The sequence below is a fragment of the Melanotaenia boesemani genome, chromosome 5 (assembly GCF_017639745.1).
Source record: "Melanotaenia boesemani isolate fMelBoe1 chromosome 5, fMelBoe1.pri, whole genome shotgun sequence".
NCBI lineage: Eukaryota > Metazoa > Chordata > Actinopteri > Atheriniformes > Melanotaeniidae > Melanotaenia > Melanotaenia boesemani.
The window spans coordinates 18,004,040-18,023,165 of NC_055686.1; the positions used below are offsets into that span (position 1 = coordinate 18,004,040).

At 38.6% G+C, this 19,126-nt stretch overlaps 1 protein-coding gene across 5 annotated transcripts in view; it reads left to right on the forward strand.

The window, feature by feature from the left end:
* kcnip4a (potassium voltage-gated channel interacting protein 4a) overlaps nt 1-19,126 on the forward strand; it is a 149,284-nt gene that overhangs the window by 44,072 nt on the left and 86,086 nt on the right. The window contains exon 1 of one of the 5 annotated variants that reach the window (XM_041984642.1): nt 4,865-5,564. The exons of the other annotated variants lie outside the window; for them this stretch is intronic. Within the exon in view, the coding sequence (XP_041840576.1) occupies nt 5,480-5,564 (85 nt within the window). The 5' untranslated portion in view covers nt 4,865-5,479. Of the gene's footprint in view, nt 1-4,864; nt 5,565-19,126 lie in introns of those variants that run through there. 5 annotated transcript variants of the gene reach the window in all.

The following is a 19,126-nucleotide window of genomic DNA, read 5'->3' on the forward strand; positions in this document are numbered from 1 at the left end:
ACATTTATTTATTTATTATAGCATAAACGTCTTTTGATGAGGATTTCTGCTATGTATCCACAGAGTTCAACCTACAGTCTCAGAATGGTGAGATCAGACAGCTCAAGGAAAAACCAATCCTGGTAATTTAGTGGGTTGAACTTTTTGCATGTGCTGTGAGAAACGAATGAAATGAAAAGCTTAAAGGGTTAAGGTAGGAGCCGTCAATCTTGGCTCACCGATGATCAGAGATAGCAAAGGCGGCCTACTCACATTTTTACTCTAGTAAATGTACAATTGTATGAAAAAAGTACTCTTGTAAAAGTATAAGTACTGATTCAACTTTAGTATAATTAAAAAAGTACAACTTCTCAATTGTACTTGAGTACAAAAGTAAAAAGTACAAATGCTTTTTTTTGCCATCAATAAAACAACTTATGTTTATTTGGTAAAATCATAAAAGTTTTAGACACACCAAGTAAAATAGTTTTCCTGTGTTAACAACCATCAGAGTTGGTGCACACTGAAAAAAAAAGATACTGTTTACAGCTGTGTCATTTTTTTCACTCAACATATGTTTCTTTGAACTGCTGATGAAAATTGGACTCTTTGCTAACTCGGGTGCATTTACATTGATTTTATTGCTAATGAATGTACACTCTCCTCAGCCAGAAAACAAATTTATTCATACCTAAACCTACTCAAGATTGGCTTTCTGGCAGATAAGCAATGAAGAGTGGTGTTAGCCGTTCACATCAATGACAAAGTGGCGGCAATGATCTGAAGCTATTAAATGGACTTACAAAATAAAAAAGCTAATGACAACAACTGAAAATATACCTTCCCTTTATGCGTTTATTCAATATAGACTGTGCATTCTTAAATGCCAGAAGCTTATGGTTTTTAGGTTTGCTCAGGACATAATTCATGTGCCATGAATCCTTCTTTCTATTCTATTCTATTCTATTCTACAGTCATTTAGCAGACGCTTTTATCCAAAGCGACGAACAACACAAGCATGAATTCAAACAAGATGGGACGTCATAATTAAGTGATAGTCAGACCGCTTTTGAGTCCAGTTGGACCCAGGTGCTGTCATGTAGTGCTAGTGCAGTGCATATAATTTTATTTTTTTTATTTTTTTTAAGTCATTTTATTTAAATACAAGATCACGATTTCATCACACAATATCAACTTGGTCATAAGTGCACACAGCTTCTTCAGTACTTGGTTGAGCCAAAGAGCTGGACAAATCATTCTAACTCATTTAGTTAAGCTAAATGTGGAAATTCTCCTTAAACAACTGAGTCTTTAGCTTGCTCTTAAAAGTGGATATGGTTGAGAGCCACATTGAATCATACTCTTAAGGCAAGAAGATGCTGTCTGTCACCTGACTTTTAGGTTCATCCTTTTTGGACTGTCAGGAAGTTTATTTGCAGAAGCAGCTTGGCTTTCCAGTGTAACTAAGAAGTATTTGTTTTTTTATTTAAGTTGGCTGTCAATGACTGCTGTGTGTGAATGAGAAGTTGTCAGATTTTACCTACAGGTGTGAGCCCGCCAAGCAAAAATAGAATACAGCAAAACAGGGACAATATTTGGAGTCATGCTTGGACAGACAGGTGCATGCACACTAGTTTGAGTCAAGCAGTGGCAAGAGAAAAATGGAGAATAGATGTTTATTATTGTCAGATAGACCAGTGACATTTTTTAGAAAAATTGATAACACAACTAAAGGTGAAGTGTGTTTTCCTCGGTTATGTTTTACATTAACAATATTCAACCAAAAGTTGGCACGATAGACTTAATAAAGCCTAGATTTCTTAACTGTACTATGTCAGGCTTTGGCTAAAACAAAGAGCAAAAAATAGAAAAACTAACAAAAGAACAAAATGAATATTGCTCATAATCCTGATGAACTCTGCGTGCTTACTTAAGAAGTGTTAATGTTAAGAAAACATAGTTGTGAATAATGGTCTGTGTGGCCAGTTGGCTACAGTGCCCTGAGAAGAAGAGAAGAATAAAAGCAAAATAAATCACCCTCAGTGAAAGATGACTACTTTTTGAGGTTGAGGCTGTAGCTCAGTTTTGTGGCCACTTTACCCAAATATCTGGCAAGTTGTCAATCAGCAGTTTTTTGGCAATCTATGTATTTAATGGGCAATTTATCTGCTTTTTACCATGCCAGCATGTCATAATAGAAATATGTGATTCCGTGTTTGATGACTAGCTGCTCTCTGGAGTATTTTCAGGCAGTCAAGCTGCTGTCACACAGTAGGAGGAAAAAGCTCCTGTTGTAAATGTGGCTCTTATTGCTGGGCACCTACAGTCAGTGTTTTCTAGATGGATCAATAAATCTGTCAAATTCCCCCTGAGTGGAGCCTATTTCATGTTACTCCAGTCATTGCTGCAGGGTGCAACTTGGCAAAGCCCATGTTGCATTGAATTCTTGAAAGAAAGTGAAGTTTGTTTGGGACTTTTTATTCCAGACACTAGGGGGAATGCTAATAGGAACTATTTTGAGTGAAATTCACCTGCATCTTGAACTTTCTTGCACCAAGAGTATATTATATGATTTTAGTGTAATTTTAGATTGCTGAGAAACAAACCAACTCAAGTATTTTTATTCTGCTTTTATTCATCTCTGCTGAACTTCAAAGATCCTAAAAGGCCAAATTGATATTGGTTCATATTAGATATGCTGAAGAACTTTGATTTTAGATTCCTGTCTGTGGGAACAGAAGTGAAATCAATCCACATTTTATCAAAGGAAGATTTTTTTCTTCATTTTTTTTCTTTTTTTAAGCTTATGGGTACATAATTAAGGGTCAAAGCTTCAGTAATTTAAGTGATTCAGATATAGCTCTGTAGCTTTATCTTTCTGTAGTTGAATAAAAGTGATTATGATGAGCTGAAGAAGATGGAGCTTGAGCAGGAACCTGAAGGCAGCATATATGTTGCAGTACAACTAAAGATTAGGCTAGTTCCTTTCAATCTCCAATGAGATATTTCCTAGCTGCTGATGAAATAATATATTTCTGAGTTGTTACTTTAAGCAAATATTTTTAACGCATAAACCCTTTACTTGGTCTCTATTGAAACCTGGCCAGATTTTGTTGAATGTGTCGTCCACAGCTTCCATATCTCTTTTTGCCTTGACCATTCTCATTAAGTCAAACAGGAATCATGTTGAGAGCTTTTCCTGACTGTATATGGACTTGGAATGTAGGTGATATGTTCCACACATCACACTCAATAAGGGGGTTGGGGAGGCCTTGAAAGTGATCCACGAGCTACTCGTAGACTCGCAGACTTTTACCTTTAAGTGCAGCGTTTGCCAGTAACACTGTACTTGGAAAAAGTGTGTTTTATTCTGCTTCTGTTTGCAGCCGAAGTGCCACAGGCCATCTGTTCATCTCTGAAATAGTGAGGTGACAAACCTCTCCGAGCTCATTTTGTCATGGACATTGGTGTGTGTTCAGTGTGTGACCTGAAAATACTCCAGCGCTGCTGATCAAGAACGTCCCAGTGGAAATTACAGAGACTTCAGGGGCGGGTTTGTTTATCGGAGACATGGATGGAAATGGAAACCAGGGGTTGCGTGACAGGTCATACTGAAATTAAGTTTTCTCCCTGGGGTTAATATGGATAGGACTCACAAAATGTGAACCTTAAACCAGACATGCTCGTTTCATAGCTTTACTGATGTTATTCTAAAGTTCAGTGTAATATTAGGAACTCTGTTTTTGTTTGGAGAAAATGAGACAAAATCAACAGTTACGTCCTAAAACTTTCTGTTGTCTTCATTCATTCGTTCATTTTCTGTACTGCTTAGTCCATTTTAGGGTCGCAGGGAAGCTGGAGCTTATCCCAGCAATTAAGTAAATTGAGAAAGATCAAAATTTTTTGTGTTCATTGGAATGTCCTCTACCTTGCCTTGAAGGTTTTATGTAAATTATTCACCCATTTAAGACACTGCACTACTTCTCTGTGCTGCTCTGACCAAGTAAGAAGTTTGAAACATTATTCCTAGCCCTTGAAACCTTTCATTTTCCCCAAGCAGACATATTTATTCCTGCCTGTGGAAGCAACCCCTCTCTGCTTGTTCCTGGCTGTAAAGTACTTGTAGCTTAACACGTTAACACAAACTCCAAGGTCAAGTCAGCACAGTCTTTATGCCAAGCGGGATTCACCCGAATACATCTGTTTGGTGACCTTTAAAATCTTAACCCTATTTAAAAAAAAAAAAAAAAAAAAAAAAAAAAAAACTGTATGTGTCAGACTGATAATAAGAAAATCTATTTGTCCTTATTTTCTCTTATGTGACCGTAGCAAAAATGGTTAAAGGATTTACTTCATGATAGGTTTTCAGATAGAAGAGCTTGGCATTGATGGATGGTTGCAATTGAAGTACAGTGCAGGCTAATGAGTTGAGATGATGATGCACTTGGCTGGTCCTAATGTCATCACAGATGCTGGGCGTAGCCTGTCACTCATTATTAATACTGACCTTGATATATTTATGCAGGAAATCTCAAATCTCCACCTGGGTACTGCAGCTTTTTTTACTCTCAGTCTGTCCTGAATTTTCATTTCAGCATGTTTGTCACACTGTCAGTCCCTTTACCTTTTTGTGTGTCTTAAAAGCCTTTGCTGTGCCATTACAGTTGTCCATTACTGTCAGTCATTGAGCAAACGTTCAGTTACACATCGTGCAACAGGGCCATTATGTACTGTCAGTGCTGATTCACTGAAGTGGACACTTTCCCCTTATTTCTTCTTTATTTCTTTCCTCCTCCTCGTGTGCCTTCTATCTCTCTTCTTCTTCTTCTCCTCCTCCTCCGCTTGGGCCAATCAGGCCACACCTCCATGGCAACCGTCAGGGAGGGTAAAACATCCACAGATGGTGTTGAGTAGAGCGAGCAGCAGGCGCACTACGAGATCAAGTGTGGGAGTGTGTGTTTGTGTGTCTGCGACAGACACAGAGGGACAGACCCACTGTGTTGGGAAGAATAGTAACACAGAGGAGGAGCAGGAGAGTGTTGGCTGAGAGGAGTTGCAGGAAAAGTGTCAAGAGGAGGAGTGAATGTTGGAGGAAGAGAAACAGAGAAGCCCCTTTACCTTCCCCAGAGAGCAGGAGGTAAACTGCCGGAAAGCAAATATTAATGACCTGACAAAAGACCACATGACAACCTCGTGTTGATCAAACAGACATACCCTGGAGCAGCGCAAAAGAGGAGCTGGGATACATATATACACAAGTCGAGTCCCTCTCGCAGCTGTCCACTCACTGATGAACGTCACTCCTGCTAGACAAGGGCCACGCTGACACAGACAGACAAGTGGAGAAAAGAAAAGGACATTTGCCCCTTTTTGTGGCACACTAACACTGTTTCCTGGATTTATACTTTTTTATTATTATTATTTTATTTTGATTAACCTTGAAGCCAGAGTGTCACATTTGTGCTGACCCCTCCAAGCATCCTGTCCCTGAGGAGCAAAGATGAGCTGCAGGAAACGGTGCAAGCGTGAGATCTTCAAGTTTGCGCAGTACCTGTTCAGACTTATAACAGGAACGCTCAACACTGGTAAGACTTTGAGCAGTGGGCTTATCCCTCCTGTGTTTGGTGTAATTTTCCTAAATCAGCTGCACTTTTTACACTGTCTTCTAAACAGTTTGGTTAAACTTAATTGGCTTATTTTAAAGTTAGCATCTATTACATACTGTTAAAGCCATACAGTGTTCAGGTTGTGGACACATATACTTGCAATGCCTGCTTGAGAACTGTGAAGATTTCCACATTGGGTTTGTATTTATCACCTACTTTGCATTATTCGACTGCCTGTGCATGCAAGTGTAAAAGGGTTGACTTGAATAGATATAAATGTTAAATCATTAGAGTAAAAAAAAGAAAAATCATCTTGTGCTCCACATGGATTGCACTTATGTATAAGTATTGGACCCGGTCGTCATAGTCGTCATGATTTCAGGATTTGAACAATTTTAACCAAGACTGTGTTCTTGATGATTATCAAAGTTTTTATTGATATCTTTCTGCATTTTATCAACCATATAACATGTATCATTCAAAAATTGAGCAGTACATTGAAGTTAAATCCTTCTGAAATCCTCCCAGAGGCAAAAGTTTTTTTGCGCACAGTGTACACACTCTTCACTTCTTCTTCACTATTTCTTTGCTGGTATCATGCTACAAGGTCTTACAGAATTTGGGTTCTCTTTTGTTATGTGCTTTTCTAATAAGGCTGGTACTGAATCAATGAGTTTAACAAGATTAAATACTTGATTATAAAGGATCACCTGCAGATTACTTCACGAGAGTTTCAGTAAAGGATAAAGGATACCAGCAGTAGGATACACTGATGTGCATTATGTGTTCAGCTTGCTGCAGTAGTTGGGATCTGTGATTCGGAATAGGTTTTTATTGCTTATTTTTGGTCTCTACAGTACAAAGCATAGGTTTTTTTTCTGGTGACATCACAGATAAAATCATTACAAAAATCGACATCCTTGTCTCTTCTGACTCCTGTCACACACGACACATACATTAACTAAGCCTTTGTCAAGTGGGTTGTTGATGAGCACACTGCATGGTGCTAAGCTGCAGAGATGTGCTTTATGAAAGTGCTAATGAAAAAAATGCTTCTGAGCAAATGCAGTTTACAGTATTTTGTGTTGTAATGGTTCTCTCCATTTGTGTGTGTAAAGAAACACCATTTACAGATTTAAGAAGGCAAAATTTAAGCTGTTCACACTGCTTTGGCCTATTTTCTTCAGTCTCCTTGACCTTAGAGGCAGTGTGAATAAGAGTGGAGGATAGAAAGCAGCCCCATCTGTGGACTTTCCTATAAAAGGAGTAGGCTGTTCCAGCTTTCCAATCACACCAAATCCATCTACACTATGTGCCCAGAGGACTATAGTGTTGGTTTCCATAGCTACCAGTAAGTTGTTTAGATCAGATTAAAATCCTAATTACATGAAATGGTTATTGTGTTCTGTAGCTAATTTTTGTTTTAACTGCCCCAAAGCCCCAACTGATAAAATGTGACATGGCTTTGTACTGCACTAATGGTCTCAATTTGGTTAGGTGCACTATAGAATTTTGTTGTCAGTGTTGGTATTTATTAATTATTGATCATATAAAAAACAAGGCTGGACTTTATTTCTCTTGGGACTAAGTTAAATGTAGAACTGTATAAATATGTGTTCACAAGAAATGTGTATTGTTTCCTTAAAACAGTAAAATCCAATAAAATCCTGAATATATAGAGTATGGCACTATTATGAGGAAATACATTTTATACAGAAGTATAATTCAGTACAGTTCAAAATCTGTGTAAATTTGTATAACAGATATTCAGCCAACAGATTATTTCTGCTAAAAGTGATTGCCTTGTGGAATGACTTTGAGGAATGAATTTTAGGATTATCTATGATTTCTTTGTGATTATGAAGGATTTTGTATAGGGGAAAAAAGGCTAAAATAATTTTAAAAATAAAAAAAATTAAATAAAGTCCTTGGAATTTATAAATTTGTATTTTTTTTATTTAATTTTCCATCATATGATGATGTTATTTGGATGTTAACTGGGTTGGTGGTCACTATAAACCTGTTGACATATCTGGCAGTAGAGGCTGTAATAACCTTTGTCCTCGCTGAGTTTTGGCTAATTTGTGTCAAAACCAAGACTTTATTTTGTGTCAGTTTTGCTTCATTTTTCCATAGAATTATGAAATTGGCATGGTTGTTCATATTATAACTCAAATGCATGTTTCGCCTGTCTCACTTCAATAACATAAAAGTTAGAAGAAAGCGACATGGCAGCTCTGACTGAGGTTACTTTACAAAACATTAGATATGTATTTAATTTAAAATCCAAATAAAAAGTGAATGGGATCTGGTTGGAAAAAGTGGATTTGTGCTGTTAGGATTGTCAAATAAAATCAGATATGGGTCATGTCGGTAAAAACATTGTCTGCAGTGCAGTGTTCAGTTGACATGTTTTCTTTCTTTTTTTTATCTTTAAACAACAACAAAAGAAAATCCAAAATATTAAATATTCCCAGACTAGGTTATTTATTTAATAGTAAATTGTAAACTTTGTATCTGGCCATCTTACATGTTTTTAGGTTAACTTGAGCAAGAATGTTCTGTGCTGCACTCAGTGTCAGTGTTGGCTATACACCTACATGAGAAGTTTGCAAATTTAATGATAATTAAAAATACAACACCCAACACTAAAGTTCAGTATCCAGATCATCTGCCCCTGCAAACTGGACTTTTCTTTGTGTGAGATCACTTCTGTCTGACATATTACACACATTCAAGTAAAGTGTACAGACAGACACAGACAGACAGAATGTTTTTCCTCCATTCCCTTGTTACCAAGGCGACATTTTCTGCCTAATATGATTAGTCACTTGACAAATAAGAGACAATAATGACATTGATCCCTCTCTAAAAGTTCAGAAATGTCAACACAAATGAAAAAAGATGCAAGTTAAAAAAAAAAAAAAGTGGACACAAGCTCCTTATCACCCTACTTTTTATTGCACACCCAGGCTATCAAACTACATTATTATTATTTTAATCAGATTCCAAATTGCATCAGTGCATCTTTAGATGCTTGGATGGTTCTGTGTTTTTTGAAGGGTTTTCTTCACCTTATATTCTGGTAATATGGAGACTAGCAAGGCCTCTACCTTATTATGTTAGATATAAATAATGCACACATGTATGTATAGTACATACACTAAGCCCAGCCATAAAGGGTGGATTTGTGTAATCAGACATTTATTGATTTAGGTCTACATCAGGAAATTTAGTTCTGTAGACTATTTTACATATTTAATCTTAATAAGACAAAGCACACAATGTTTAGCCTTTATTACAGATGTAGACAAAGTCAGCAAACATGTCTATGCACAAAATTTATCTTTGACACTTAATGTTCAACTACAACCCCCAGAAAGAGATGTTACGTGTTTAACATTACAAAACTGATTACAACTCATTTAGTAGACAGATTCGGTCTGGGTGAATCTATTTATCTATAAACACATCATATTAGCTTTTCTTACAGAGCCTGTGGGGCAGATTAATATAAATGGAGTCTGACTGGAGCAAAGCTGGCAAGGACATATTTGGGTGACCAGGGGAAGAGAATGATGGATGGAGTAAATTTGCAGACCATGGGATTTTATTTGATATGTTCACTGTCCTAGAAAAGCTCCATTACTTCACTGATCTCTTAGTTTCCAAGGCCTGCACATACATGAACTTTTTATGTTTTTTGAACATCACATCTGTGCTGCCATGAGTGCTTAAAGGTCTAGTTTTGACATTGTCATTCGAGTGTGCTCAGCCGTCATTCGGGCTATGATATGAAACCATAAAGAGAGCTCATATGATATCTTCAGTGAACACAGGAAATCAGTTATTGATCCAAACAGACCTGCCGATTTTAATCAGAAACTGGTTGATAGAGACAGCAGGCCACCATTGGTATTCATGCCATCACTGCAGCACAGCAGGCCTAGAGTTTTCTGAACGTATTGCAGGTGTGGGTTACAGATGCGCAAGTTCCCAGGTTATAAATCCAAACAGCAATGTCAGCACATATTCAATCCTTTGAAAAGCAGAAAGTTATTGGCTGCACACACCAGGGGAAATCTTCATCTCCTGCAACATTTCCAACATGGCCTCAGTGACAGATGAGCAGAGCGAGCTGCATCCACACCAGAGTATCCATCAGGATCAAGTAAATCTCCTGAAGCAGGGTTGTTTATTCTGCTCAGTTTTTAAGTGACACTTCTTCAGTGTCTCTTTGTTATGTTCTTTATACATGTCTTTTCTGCCTCTGTTCTTGCATTGCAGAGAACACTAAATCTGTTATTTGCTTTGGGTCACAGTGATACTTCTTGTAATCTTTCACCACATCTTCACAGCTGGCTTCCCCCTTGAGCTTGCGGCTGTCAGGCTTCCCAGCCTCTGCAATGCATCATCCATTTCCTGTCGTCAGGACAAGCTTAGGAGGGTGCAAATGATTCTACGCATATTGTTTAACATCACACAATCTTTATTTCTCTTCTCAGCTCTTCTGAGCACACAATGGTGTACAAAAGTTTTGATGAGCCTTCAACCAGCCTGCACTGATTTCACCAGGTTTCACTTTGTCAGTGAAAGTTTTTTTATTTATTTATTTGTTTTTTTTTTAAATTCACTGCATTGCTGAATATTTTGTTCGCTGTGTTCTGTGTAATGGAACAATGGTTGACAATTACTTTGTTTATTAGCTTTCAAATAATTACATATCGGGTGAAATGGCCTGCAGTAAATGTCAAACAGGCTTTTTTTTTCTCCTCTCCCTCCTCTCTAGATGTTTTAAAGTTTTATAGCTAAATCAGCTAAATTGGATTTAGTTTGTCTCCAAATTCTGTGCTGTTCTTTCTTTTTCCCTCTTTGGATTTTTCAAGTTAAGTAATGCAAGGTTAAAATTCATCCCTGAAGCCAACTGACATTTAATTCTGCACCTTGTCTGGCTTCATTTTGCAAGGGCAGTGTTTAAAGTGAGCACAAAAGAAATGAGTTTTACATGAATAAAATTTAAAGGATAATCTGTCCACCTGTAGGAAAACCCAGTGGCCAAAAGATTAGACTGAAATATAAAAACTTGGAAAACACGAGTGTTTGTTGTTAATGGCAACCAGATCGCTGATCATCATCTTTCTCATGCAGTTGGTCATATCAACCCAGTATCCAAAGTCTGATGAATATTTACAGCAGTGTTTTTTTGTTTAGCTGCTGCAATTATAGATAAATGATTATATATTGCTAAAGACATGCATGTTGGGTCAATTGGTCACTCTAAATTCTCTCTAGAAATGAATGGGAGCATGAGTGGTTGTCTCTCCATGTTGGCCCTGCAATGGATTGGCGACTTGTCCAAGGTGTACCACGCCTATCGCCTGCTAAATGCTGTGAAATACTGCATACTCAATATTATCCCTTCTGTCCATGTAATTGTACATAGCATATCCATTTTTTAGTTTTGCCAGTTATCCTTCACTTTGCTCCTGCTTTTCATTTTAGGTGTCTCCTATTTAACTCCTCTGCTCTTCAGGGCTCATTTTAGGCGTCACTTGAGCTTTAGAAAGCTCAGTCAGTTGCTTCAACATGTAAACAACCTTCCTTTTGGGATTAGTACAAATCACAGCAGATGTTCAAAAGTACTAGAACTACCAACAGAGATCACTTTAGCCACACAGCATCTAAACCAGTGCAGAAAAATTCTTCACAAATGACTATTTGCAGAGAGCTAAAGCTCATCAGAAACTCAAGAAGATGCAAAGAAAGACTCATTGTGATCAGAGCTGCTGCATTTAATGCATCTTAACACAATTAACTATGACTGCTATCAGCAGGCTCACTCACCTGACACTTATCCTGCCTTCATCATCAGCTGTAAAAATCTGCAGCGTGCTTTAGTTTTCATTTCAGTTATTGGATGTGTGATTATCATCTGCAGTTTGGAGGTATTGTTGCCTCCATGCCTTAGATATGGCTCTAATTCCTAAAGAGCCATATTTGTTATTCCCTGAAATAATTGTCTCCATCACATAGATATCTTATGTGGTTGCTGGTGTAAGACCAGGCTCTTTTGTGGTGATGTATTCAGACCCTAGTTTACTATCTCTCTGAGAAATTGATTTAGAAAAGAATGTTTGAATGTTCTTTAAGACTAACTTATAGAGTATTTATCAAAGCACTGAAAATGTTTAAGGCCTTCAGTAAAAGGTACATTTTTGTGCTCTTTGTGCACTTACATGTTCTATTACGTATTTAGTCAATGAACTTGAAAATGCATTGGCTGACTTCTTAGAGTGTACTCGCAAGCATTTGTGTTGGCTCCTGCCCAATGACGCGAGGGCTCTTCTTTGTTTCCCTCTGTGTGGTTTCCTGATGACTATTAGCAGGTCATGTTCCACCTGTCCCATGAGGACAGCACATTGAAAGCCCATAATCCCTGGCCAAACTCTGAATATTTGATACCTGGAAGCTGGCTGAGTTGGCATCATGTCTTTGCAACTGTGTGCTTATTCTAAGTGGCATGAGACAGTGCTTTATTTTAACCCTGCTTGTTTTTATGAGGTGTGGTTAGATAAGACATTGTACTTGCAGACATTTATTGTAATCTAGTTTGAAGTTCACATCTGCATCGCTAATAGATAAGCCTAATAACTTTAGTATGTGAAATAACTTCCAGCATTTGTACCAGTTCTGGAATAATCGGCTTAGCATTATAAACCTTTGTACTTCTGCAAATCCAATTGAAATTATATTAAGGGGTAAAAACCTTGCTAGGGGATAATTCATGATATTTTACTGTTTAATTTTAGCTCAGCAGCTCATTTGGAGTGTTTCTTCAGAAACGGCCATGAAATGAAAAGCATTTGTAATGCTGTGCTGTAAAGCAGTGTATATCTGTTGTACCTGAACATTTATCCCATCTTGGTTGGACAGGCGAAACAATAACAGATGGAAAAACCATGCTGCATAACATTTCCTTTCTTACCCACCAAAATTACATGGCAGCTGCCCTTACTCATCTGACAAGCATCTGGCTTTATAATAGTATGAAGTTAAATGTTTGCATTCATTCCATGCAAGACAAGGCTGCCTTTTTATGGATAACTTATGATATGTTAAAAATAACCCCACCACAAACATCTGTGTTCCAGTAGCTTTTCAGCTGCCCACCTGTTTGTATGATACAAAAAGAAAATACAAATAAGATATGACACATAAAAAGGTAGAACAGGTTGGCTTTAAGAAACAGATAAGCATCTCTTGTATTTATCCACAACATGAAAGCCTCTCTTCTTAAGCCTGTTGCTTAATGGAAAAAAAAGTGTCATCTTCTAAAAACTCCCTTTTAACCTTGCAGCATGATCTTTTACCATGACCCCCTTTTTTAGGGCTGACTGCCTTTGTCTCCTGCAGAATGAGGACTGTGATATGTTTCCATATCAGTTTTCTTTACAGGCTCAGCTCACTGTCTCTCTGTTTCAGTGTCCTTGCCTATTTCAGGTTTCTGGTTTCTGCTCCTGTAATGCTGTCAAACACAAGAGCAGCACAGATTCGTTCTCGCTTTTAGGCTTGGCTGTGTCGCAAGTATTACTGGAACTTGCTGCTGATATCCTGCAGTAACTAAAACTCCATATAGATCCTCCTCTGTCAGGCTAAAAGTGAGCAAAATGAGCGACTGGCCGTCAGGGCCTGTTTAAAGTATCATAAGACCATCAGGCTTAGTGTTGTGTCAAACAGGAGAGGGGAGAGTGTGCTCACTGGAGTGGAAAATGAATGTGACCGTTTAGGTCAGACTACAACTCTTTGTAATACTAAAGTGAAATATTCTTTGACATTGCCGATGTTGAGGTCATGATTAGAAAGTAGTTACAAGACTGATTACTGGCTTAAATCATCCCTTTGTCCCTTCTAACAAGTCTGCAAAACACACATTGAGCCTAAGTTAACATCTCTTTTGCTGTGGATACTCAGAAAATTGTCTGTCCTTCAACAGCCATGTGATTTCCTACCTTATTAATTACTAGAAGTAATTAGCCAATGATAAGCTTGTCACTGAAATGTCTCCACCATAGCTGAAAAGACTGATTAAAGTTGTATCCGTTTTCAGTATATTTGTATGGTAGAATTTTCCAATCTTTACTCCATTATATAAATTAGTCTATTCAGTGATGTTTTCTAAATATCTCTAACTTAATATGCTGGATAATGCAGCATTTTATTTATTTTTTTATTTCATGTCTGTGCTTCCATCCCACTGTGTTGACAAGCTGGTCTTATTCAGAAGAATGAGGGGGCTGTGCAGTGCAGGTACTCTGCCACAAGAATTGTGGTTTTTTGGGCTTGTATCAATCGGTCCTGTCCCCACCACAACATTTAGCAATCCTGTAGATTGCTTGGGCAGTGTTTGTCCTCATTAGTCTGTATTTGCAGTCAACTTGGGCCTGTGGTTATCCTGTGGCACTGTCCATTTGAATTCTCCCTTGCCAGCTTGAGTAATCAGTTTTCCCATTTGCTCTAATGTTTGTAAACGAGAATCCCTCTGAGTGGAAGGAATGGTTGGGCTATTTTTAGTTTGGTGTGCATGGTTGGTCTCTAGTGTATGAAGCATTGCTGTTGGATGAAGTGAGCATAAAATATATTTTCATGGCTTCAGATTTATTATTGAAAAATGCTTCAGTGTGTTGGAAATTTATGATAAAGCCATTTATGATTTGTAATAAAAAATATATTTTTAATCTTTAAAAAAGCACTAAATTTTAAATGGTTAATGAGCCACACTTTCACCATCTTAAAATCTTGTCCAAGTGCTACAAAGAATTGAACCGTATGTCTCTGATCCACCTTTTCACACACTTGTACGTCTTTTCTTATTACACACAAAGCACCCATAATCTTTACACTAATGACGTGTAAAGGAACCTTCCCTGCTTGTTACACTTCATTGTTCTGCTGGGAAAAACCTGCATCTTGGCATTCACATCAATGTTACTTTGACACTTGCCACCTACCTGGGTATTTTTTGCAGACTAGTCACACACTGCTTATTGCAACAGCACATCCCAAGAACACAGCAGTGGGCCCTACAAAAATGCTGAGGATGTTTTCAAAGAACAAAAACAAAGAGTGTTCACCCCAATTCTTAGTTCCTCAGACACCAATCTGATACGAACTGATCTCATCAGTGAGGACAGTGAGAGTCCAATCCACAGAGACCTTGCTTCACAACTCACTTGGCCCAGAGGATCTATTACTAATGTTCACGACACCTTTGGATGCTCTCATGGAGGGACTTCATAATATTAGTTAGATGGTTGGTTATTTGTGTGCATAAGCAGCTCTGCTTTACAATCAAAGGAATGTGAGATCCAGCGTCATTTCAAAGAATACTTCAAATGTGAAGGGTCTGCAGATGAAAATGCTGACCTTCTATTTGGAGACTGACCATGTCTGCCACAAAAAAGTATAAAGTTATTCAATTTAGACATTTAGAGGATAATTACTTTAGATATGACTACACTTAAAATTACTTTCTTGTGATATGTTGCATTGTACTGTAGTTGTCACTTGGTTTAACATTAATATATTGGCTGGTATTTTCTTTATTATTTTTACCAGCTCCAATCGTGGATTAGGATAATCCTACTCACTATATGTTACTAAGCGTGTTTCCAATATGACATACCAATACTCATTTTGTATTATGATATCTGATCTTTAAAAAGGTCAAAGGACTGAAACTTTGATGTATTTTTATTAAACACATGCATAGGCCAAAGAAACTTACAACAACCCTTGAAGTGCAAGGAAAAACCCAACAAACATACTAAATCAATATGGTACACTGTTTGCATGATTATTCTTGATATCAGCGGGACCAAAGCCATACAACAGTATTGAACTGCCAATGTTACTGACTGTAAAGAGGAATTTTTTATGTGGATTTGTTTTCCTTTTTTTAAAAATTTTTTTTTATTAGCTCAGTCATTCTTTTGGTTCTTCTCATATCTGCCTCAGTTCTCCTTAAAATTGTTACAACTATGGCCAATTTATTTTGGAAAATTTTCCTCTCCTATGTTTGTTCCTTAAAGCAACATTTTCATGCCCCTAATGAAGGCTAATTTGGCATCCATCTTTCATCCTGTCTCTTATCTGAACTCTCTCCAGCCATTAAAAGTCAGTCTGATATTGATCCACTTCCTCTTTCTTTTCCCCGCTTCCTCCAATCATGTTGTGTTGTATTTCTTTGCTGAGTTGGTATTGATGCTTGTTTAAAATGGCCATTGTGTTGATATGTTCATTTGCTGGTATTTGATGCAGTGCCGCAATTCAAATGGAGCTGTCACATTATGCCCCAGGCTGAAATAAAAGGGCTTGAAATGCTGTTTATCAGTCTCAGTACACTGCAACGGTTCCAGGAATGTTCATAACAATTATCAGTGTACCATCAAAACAAGTCAGACACTCCGGGTTTTCAGGTTGGAAACTTCTGCAATGTTGCTTTAATATGCCCCTTTCTTTGTTTATATTATCCTGCTAGATGTTTTGAGCTTTGCAACCCTGTTCCTCCTTCCCTCTTTAAGTTTATTACCATTTTCACTTCCACTACTTCATTTTCTTGTTGGAAAATGTGCCCAGTTGTCAGTTTTCTCTGTTACATTTGAACAGAAAATTCAATTGCTTTGCCTGAAACTTTGTTTTAGAAGAGACAATGCCCCCTCCATGCACCACTAACTGGCAATTAGTGGGACTGGAGCTAGCAATAAAAGAGAGAAAAAAAATCAATATACTTTTGAGGGGTGGAGTACAGGCAACTACTGAATATTCTCAGTGGTTTAGGTTTAAGTCTAAGATTTTATATATAGCAGTTAAAGCTTTAGTATTGAACACTTCATGTTTTGAGATTCTTCTCACTGCAGTCCTGTGGGAATCTAAGCTATTTTCTTTTTTCTTTTCCATATTTAATGTTCCTTGGATGCCGTGTGGATCACCGATGAAAATGACAACTCTCAAATGGTTTCCATGTCCTCAGTGATTGGTTGCAGATTGAAATTTCAAACAGACCAATCTCTACCATCAAAACCATAGGTTCTCACAAAATGCTCAGATAAATAGAGGAAATGAATAGATGGACAAAAAGCAGATGTAAATGACAGCCTATTTTTTCCTTAAATCTAACTGATATTTTTATTATGCAGGTCTCCTTATAACTGAAGTTACACTCAGGGAATAATGTCCTTGTCTGATTATTATTACAGCTCCAGTGCCTTTTTTGAGGTTTTGGATAGGCTATATTAATGTTGACAAGTGTTTATTCCTTTGGCATTTTTTGTTTCAGTGACATATTTATTAAAATTCACTCAGTAAAACAAAGGCTGTGCAAGCATATTGTATCAAGACAGGCTGTGTTAAAAGTGTTTTACTTTTTAATTACACCATGTTAGATTTAGTCACCGTGAAGCAGGTTTGCTTTGCTAGTACATATCCAGGCTTGCCATAGAAATTTGCACACATACAGACTCCTGTTGTACACTCCTATTAAGGGCGCATCCACCTTCCAATTCTTAATGGTATATAAACCACATTGCTATTGAACCTGTGACATTTCTGTTTAATGCAGTTTTAATGAAACATTTAAAATGCTCATCGTCTTGCTCAGTAAAGTACATTAGTTGCGTGATACATTTATGTGTTTATATTTACTTGGAGGTTGTCTGCGCACACTAAAAGCACATTATTCCCTGAATAGCAATTGCATCTTAAGAACCACAGCTGCTCAAGAGGTCAAGTAGAAAAACAAAAATCCCTTTGTAATGGTTTTCTGCTTTTGTTTTAAAATGGCTCATTTGGTTTCTGGGTATTGCAGGTTGCGAAAGATAAAGTGTAGTTTTGTGCCCAGAATGTTTCTACTCAACTTCAGCCCCAAATCTGTGATTTTGATCATTTAGGCTCCTATTCAATGGCACTAAAATCTAGCCACACATTGTTACGACCCGACTCAGGGGTATGGAAGGGCGTAACAAAAAAAAAAAAACGTTGAGGACAGATGGTTAATTAAAATAAGCACATTTTATTAAAACCTGTGAACGGCGAGTGAAACCTGTAACGGAAAATACACAAAATAAACAAGTGCTGGGGTTAGCGGACCTGCTGAAAGAAACAAACCAAAACATATCCCTAAATCCACCGAGTGCAACCCACAAAATAGCTGCAACTTGGGGTGAAACCTAAAACCAAATAAAAAGCAGCAGATCCATAAACTAAAGTGACCGTTGTCACAACATAACAAACGCTAACCTAGCCCAACACTGAAACTAATAGTAAATGAAAGTTAGCACCAAAACACCCACGGTGACAAAGGTACTACCACAACACACACCCAGTGCACAACATGAGAGGGAAAGCGGCCTGAGCCATTCCGGCTCTCCCCCCTCCTGACTGGCTTCTGCTGCAGCCTTTTCAGCATAAGCTTATTCTAAGCTGCAGCCTGATTGGTCCGATGATTAACCAGTCAGAAGGGAGGAGATTGAGGTGTGCCGGCTCCAGCCACTCCAGACAGAGCCTCCACACAGGCAATTAATGGCAGTAATGAACTGCAGCTGCCAGCAATTGGCAGTAGCCGTAACACACCCCCCCTTAAGTTTCAAACTCCTCTCAAAGGATTTTGAATCAACAAAATCACAAAAAAGAAAGGCCAGCTCATTCTCACATGCAAACTAAAAGGTAGGGTATCACACAGCCACTACCTCAACGGAAGGTGCGCAAACCACATACACAGGTGACGTAGCGGCAGGGTATCACACAGCCACTGCCCCAATCGCGCACAAAACACAAACAGGTGACGTAGCGGTAGGGGATCACACAGCCACCACTGCAACGTGCACGAAATACACACACAAGTGGCGAAGCGGTGGAGTATCACACAGCCACCACCGCAACGTACACAAAACGCACAAACTCCAAACATAAAGCAAACCATCCGGCCACCATAAAGCCAAAAGGGTCGATGGCCGGTTCACCCCCACACACAGAAGGGCAGGCACCCAGTACCAACAAGCAGCACACACAGGCGAAAGAGGAGAGGCGACTGAACAATGCAGCATTCACACACCACCGCCCGCCTCCTTCACCCCCACCAGGGTGTCGGAATAAGGGGCGGCGTAACAGGGGAGAACTAAACAGGCGCTTACCTGCGTCACCCTCCCGACACTCGAGAGGTACGTCCTCCTCCACAAAGGGTCGCCCCTAGGCCAGAGCGCCCTGCTAAAGCTGCGGCCCAAAAGTTCCATTTACTCACCACCCTCACACACACACTCCCACCGGAGTCACCGCCCTAGCAGCTTCCAGGTGCCAAACCCCAAAATGGAGCGAACCCTCCAGTCGGCGCCCTTCGCCATCAGGAGTAGCCGAAAGGAGGCTAACAGCCCTCACCCACATCCAGCTCTCCTTTAGGAGTAGATTTCCTCTGCATGCCTCTGTCGTAAACTGATGTAGTCGCTCAGTCCCTCTTACAGAGGTCATCATGGATGGTTATGCAGAAAATA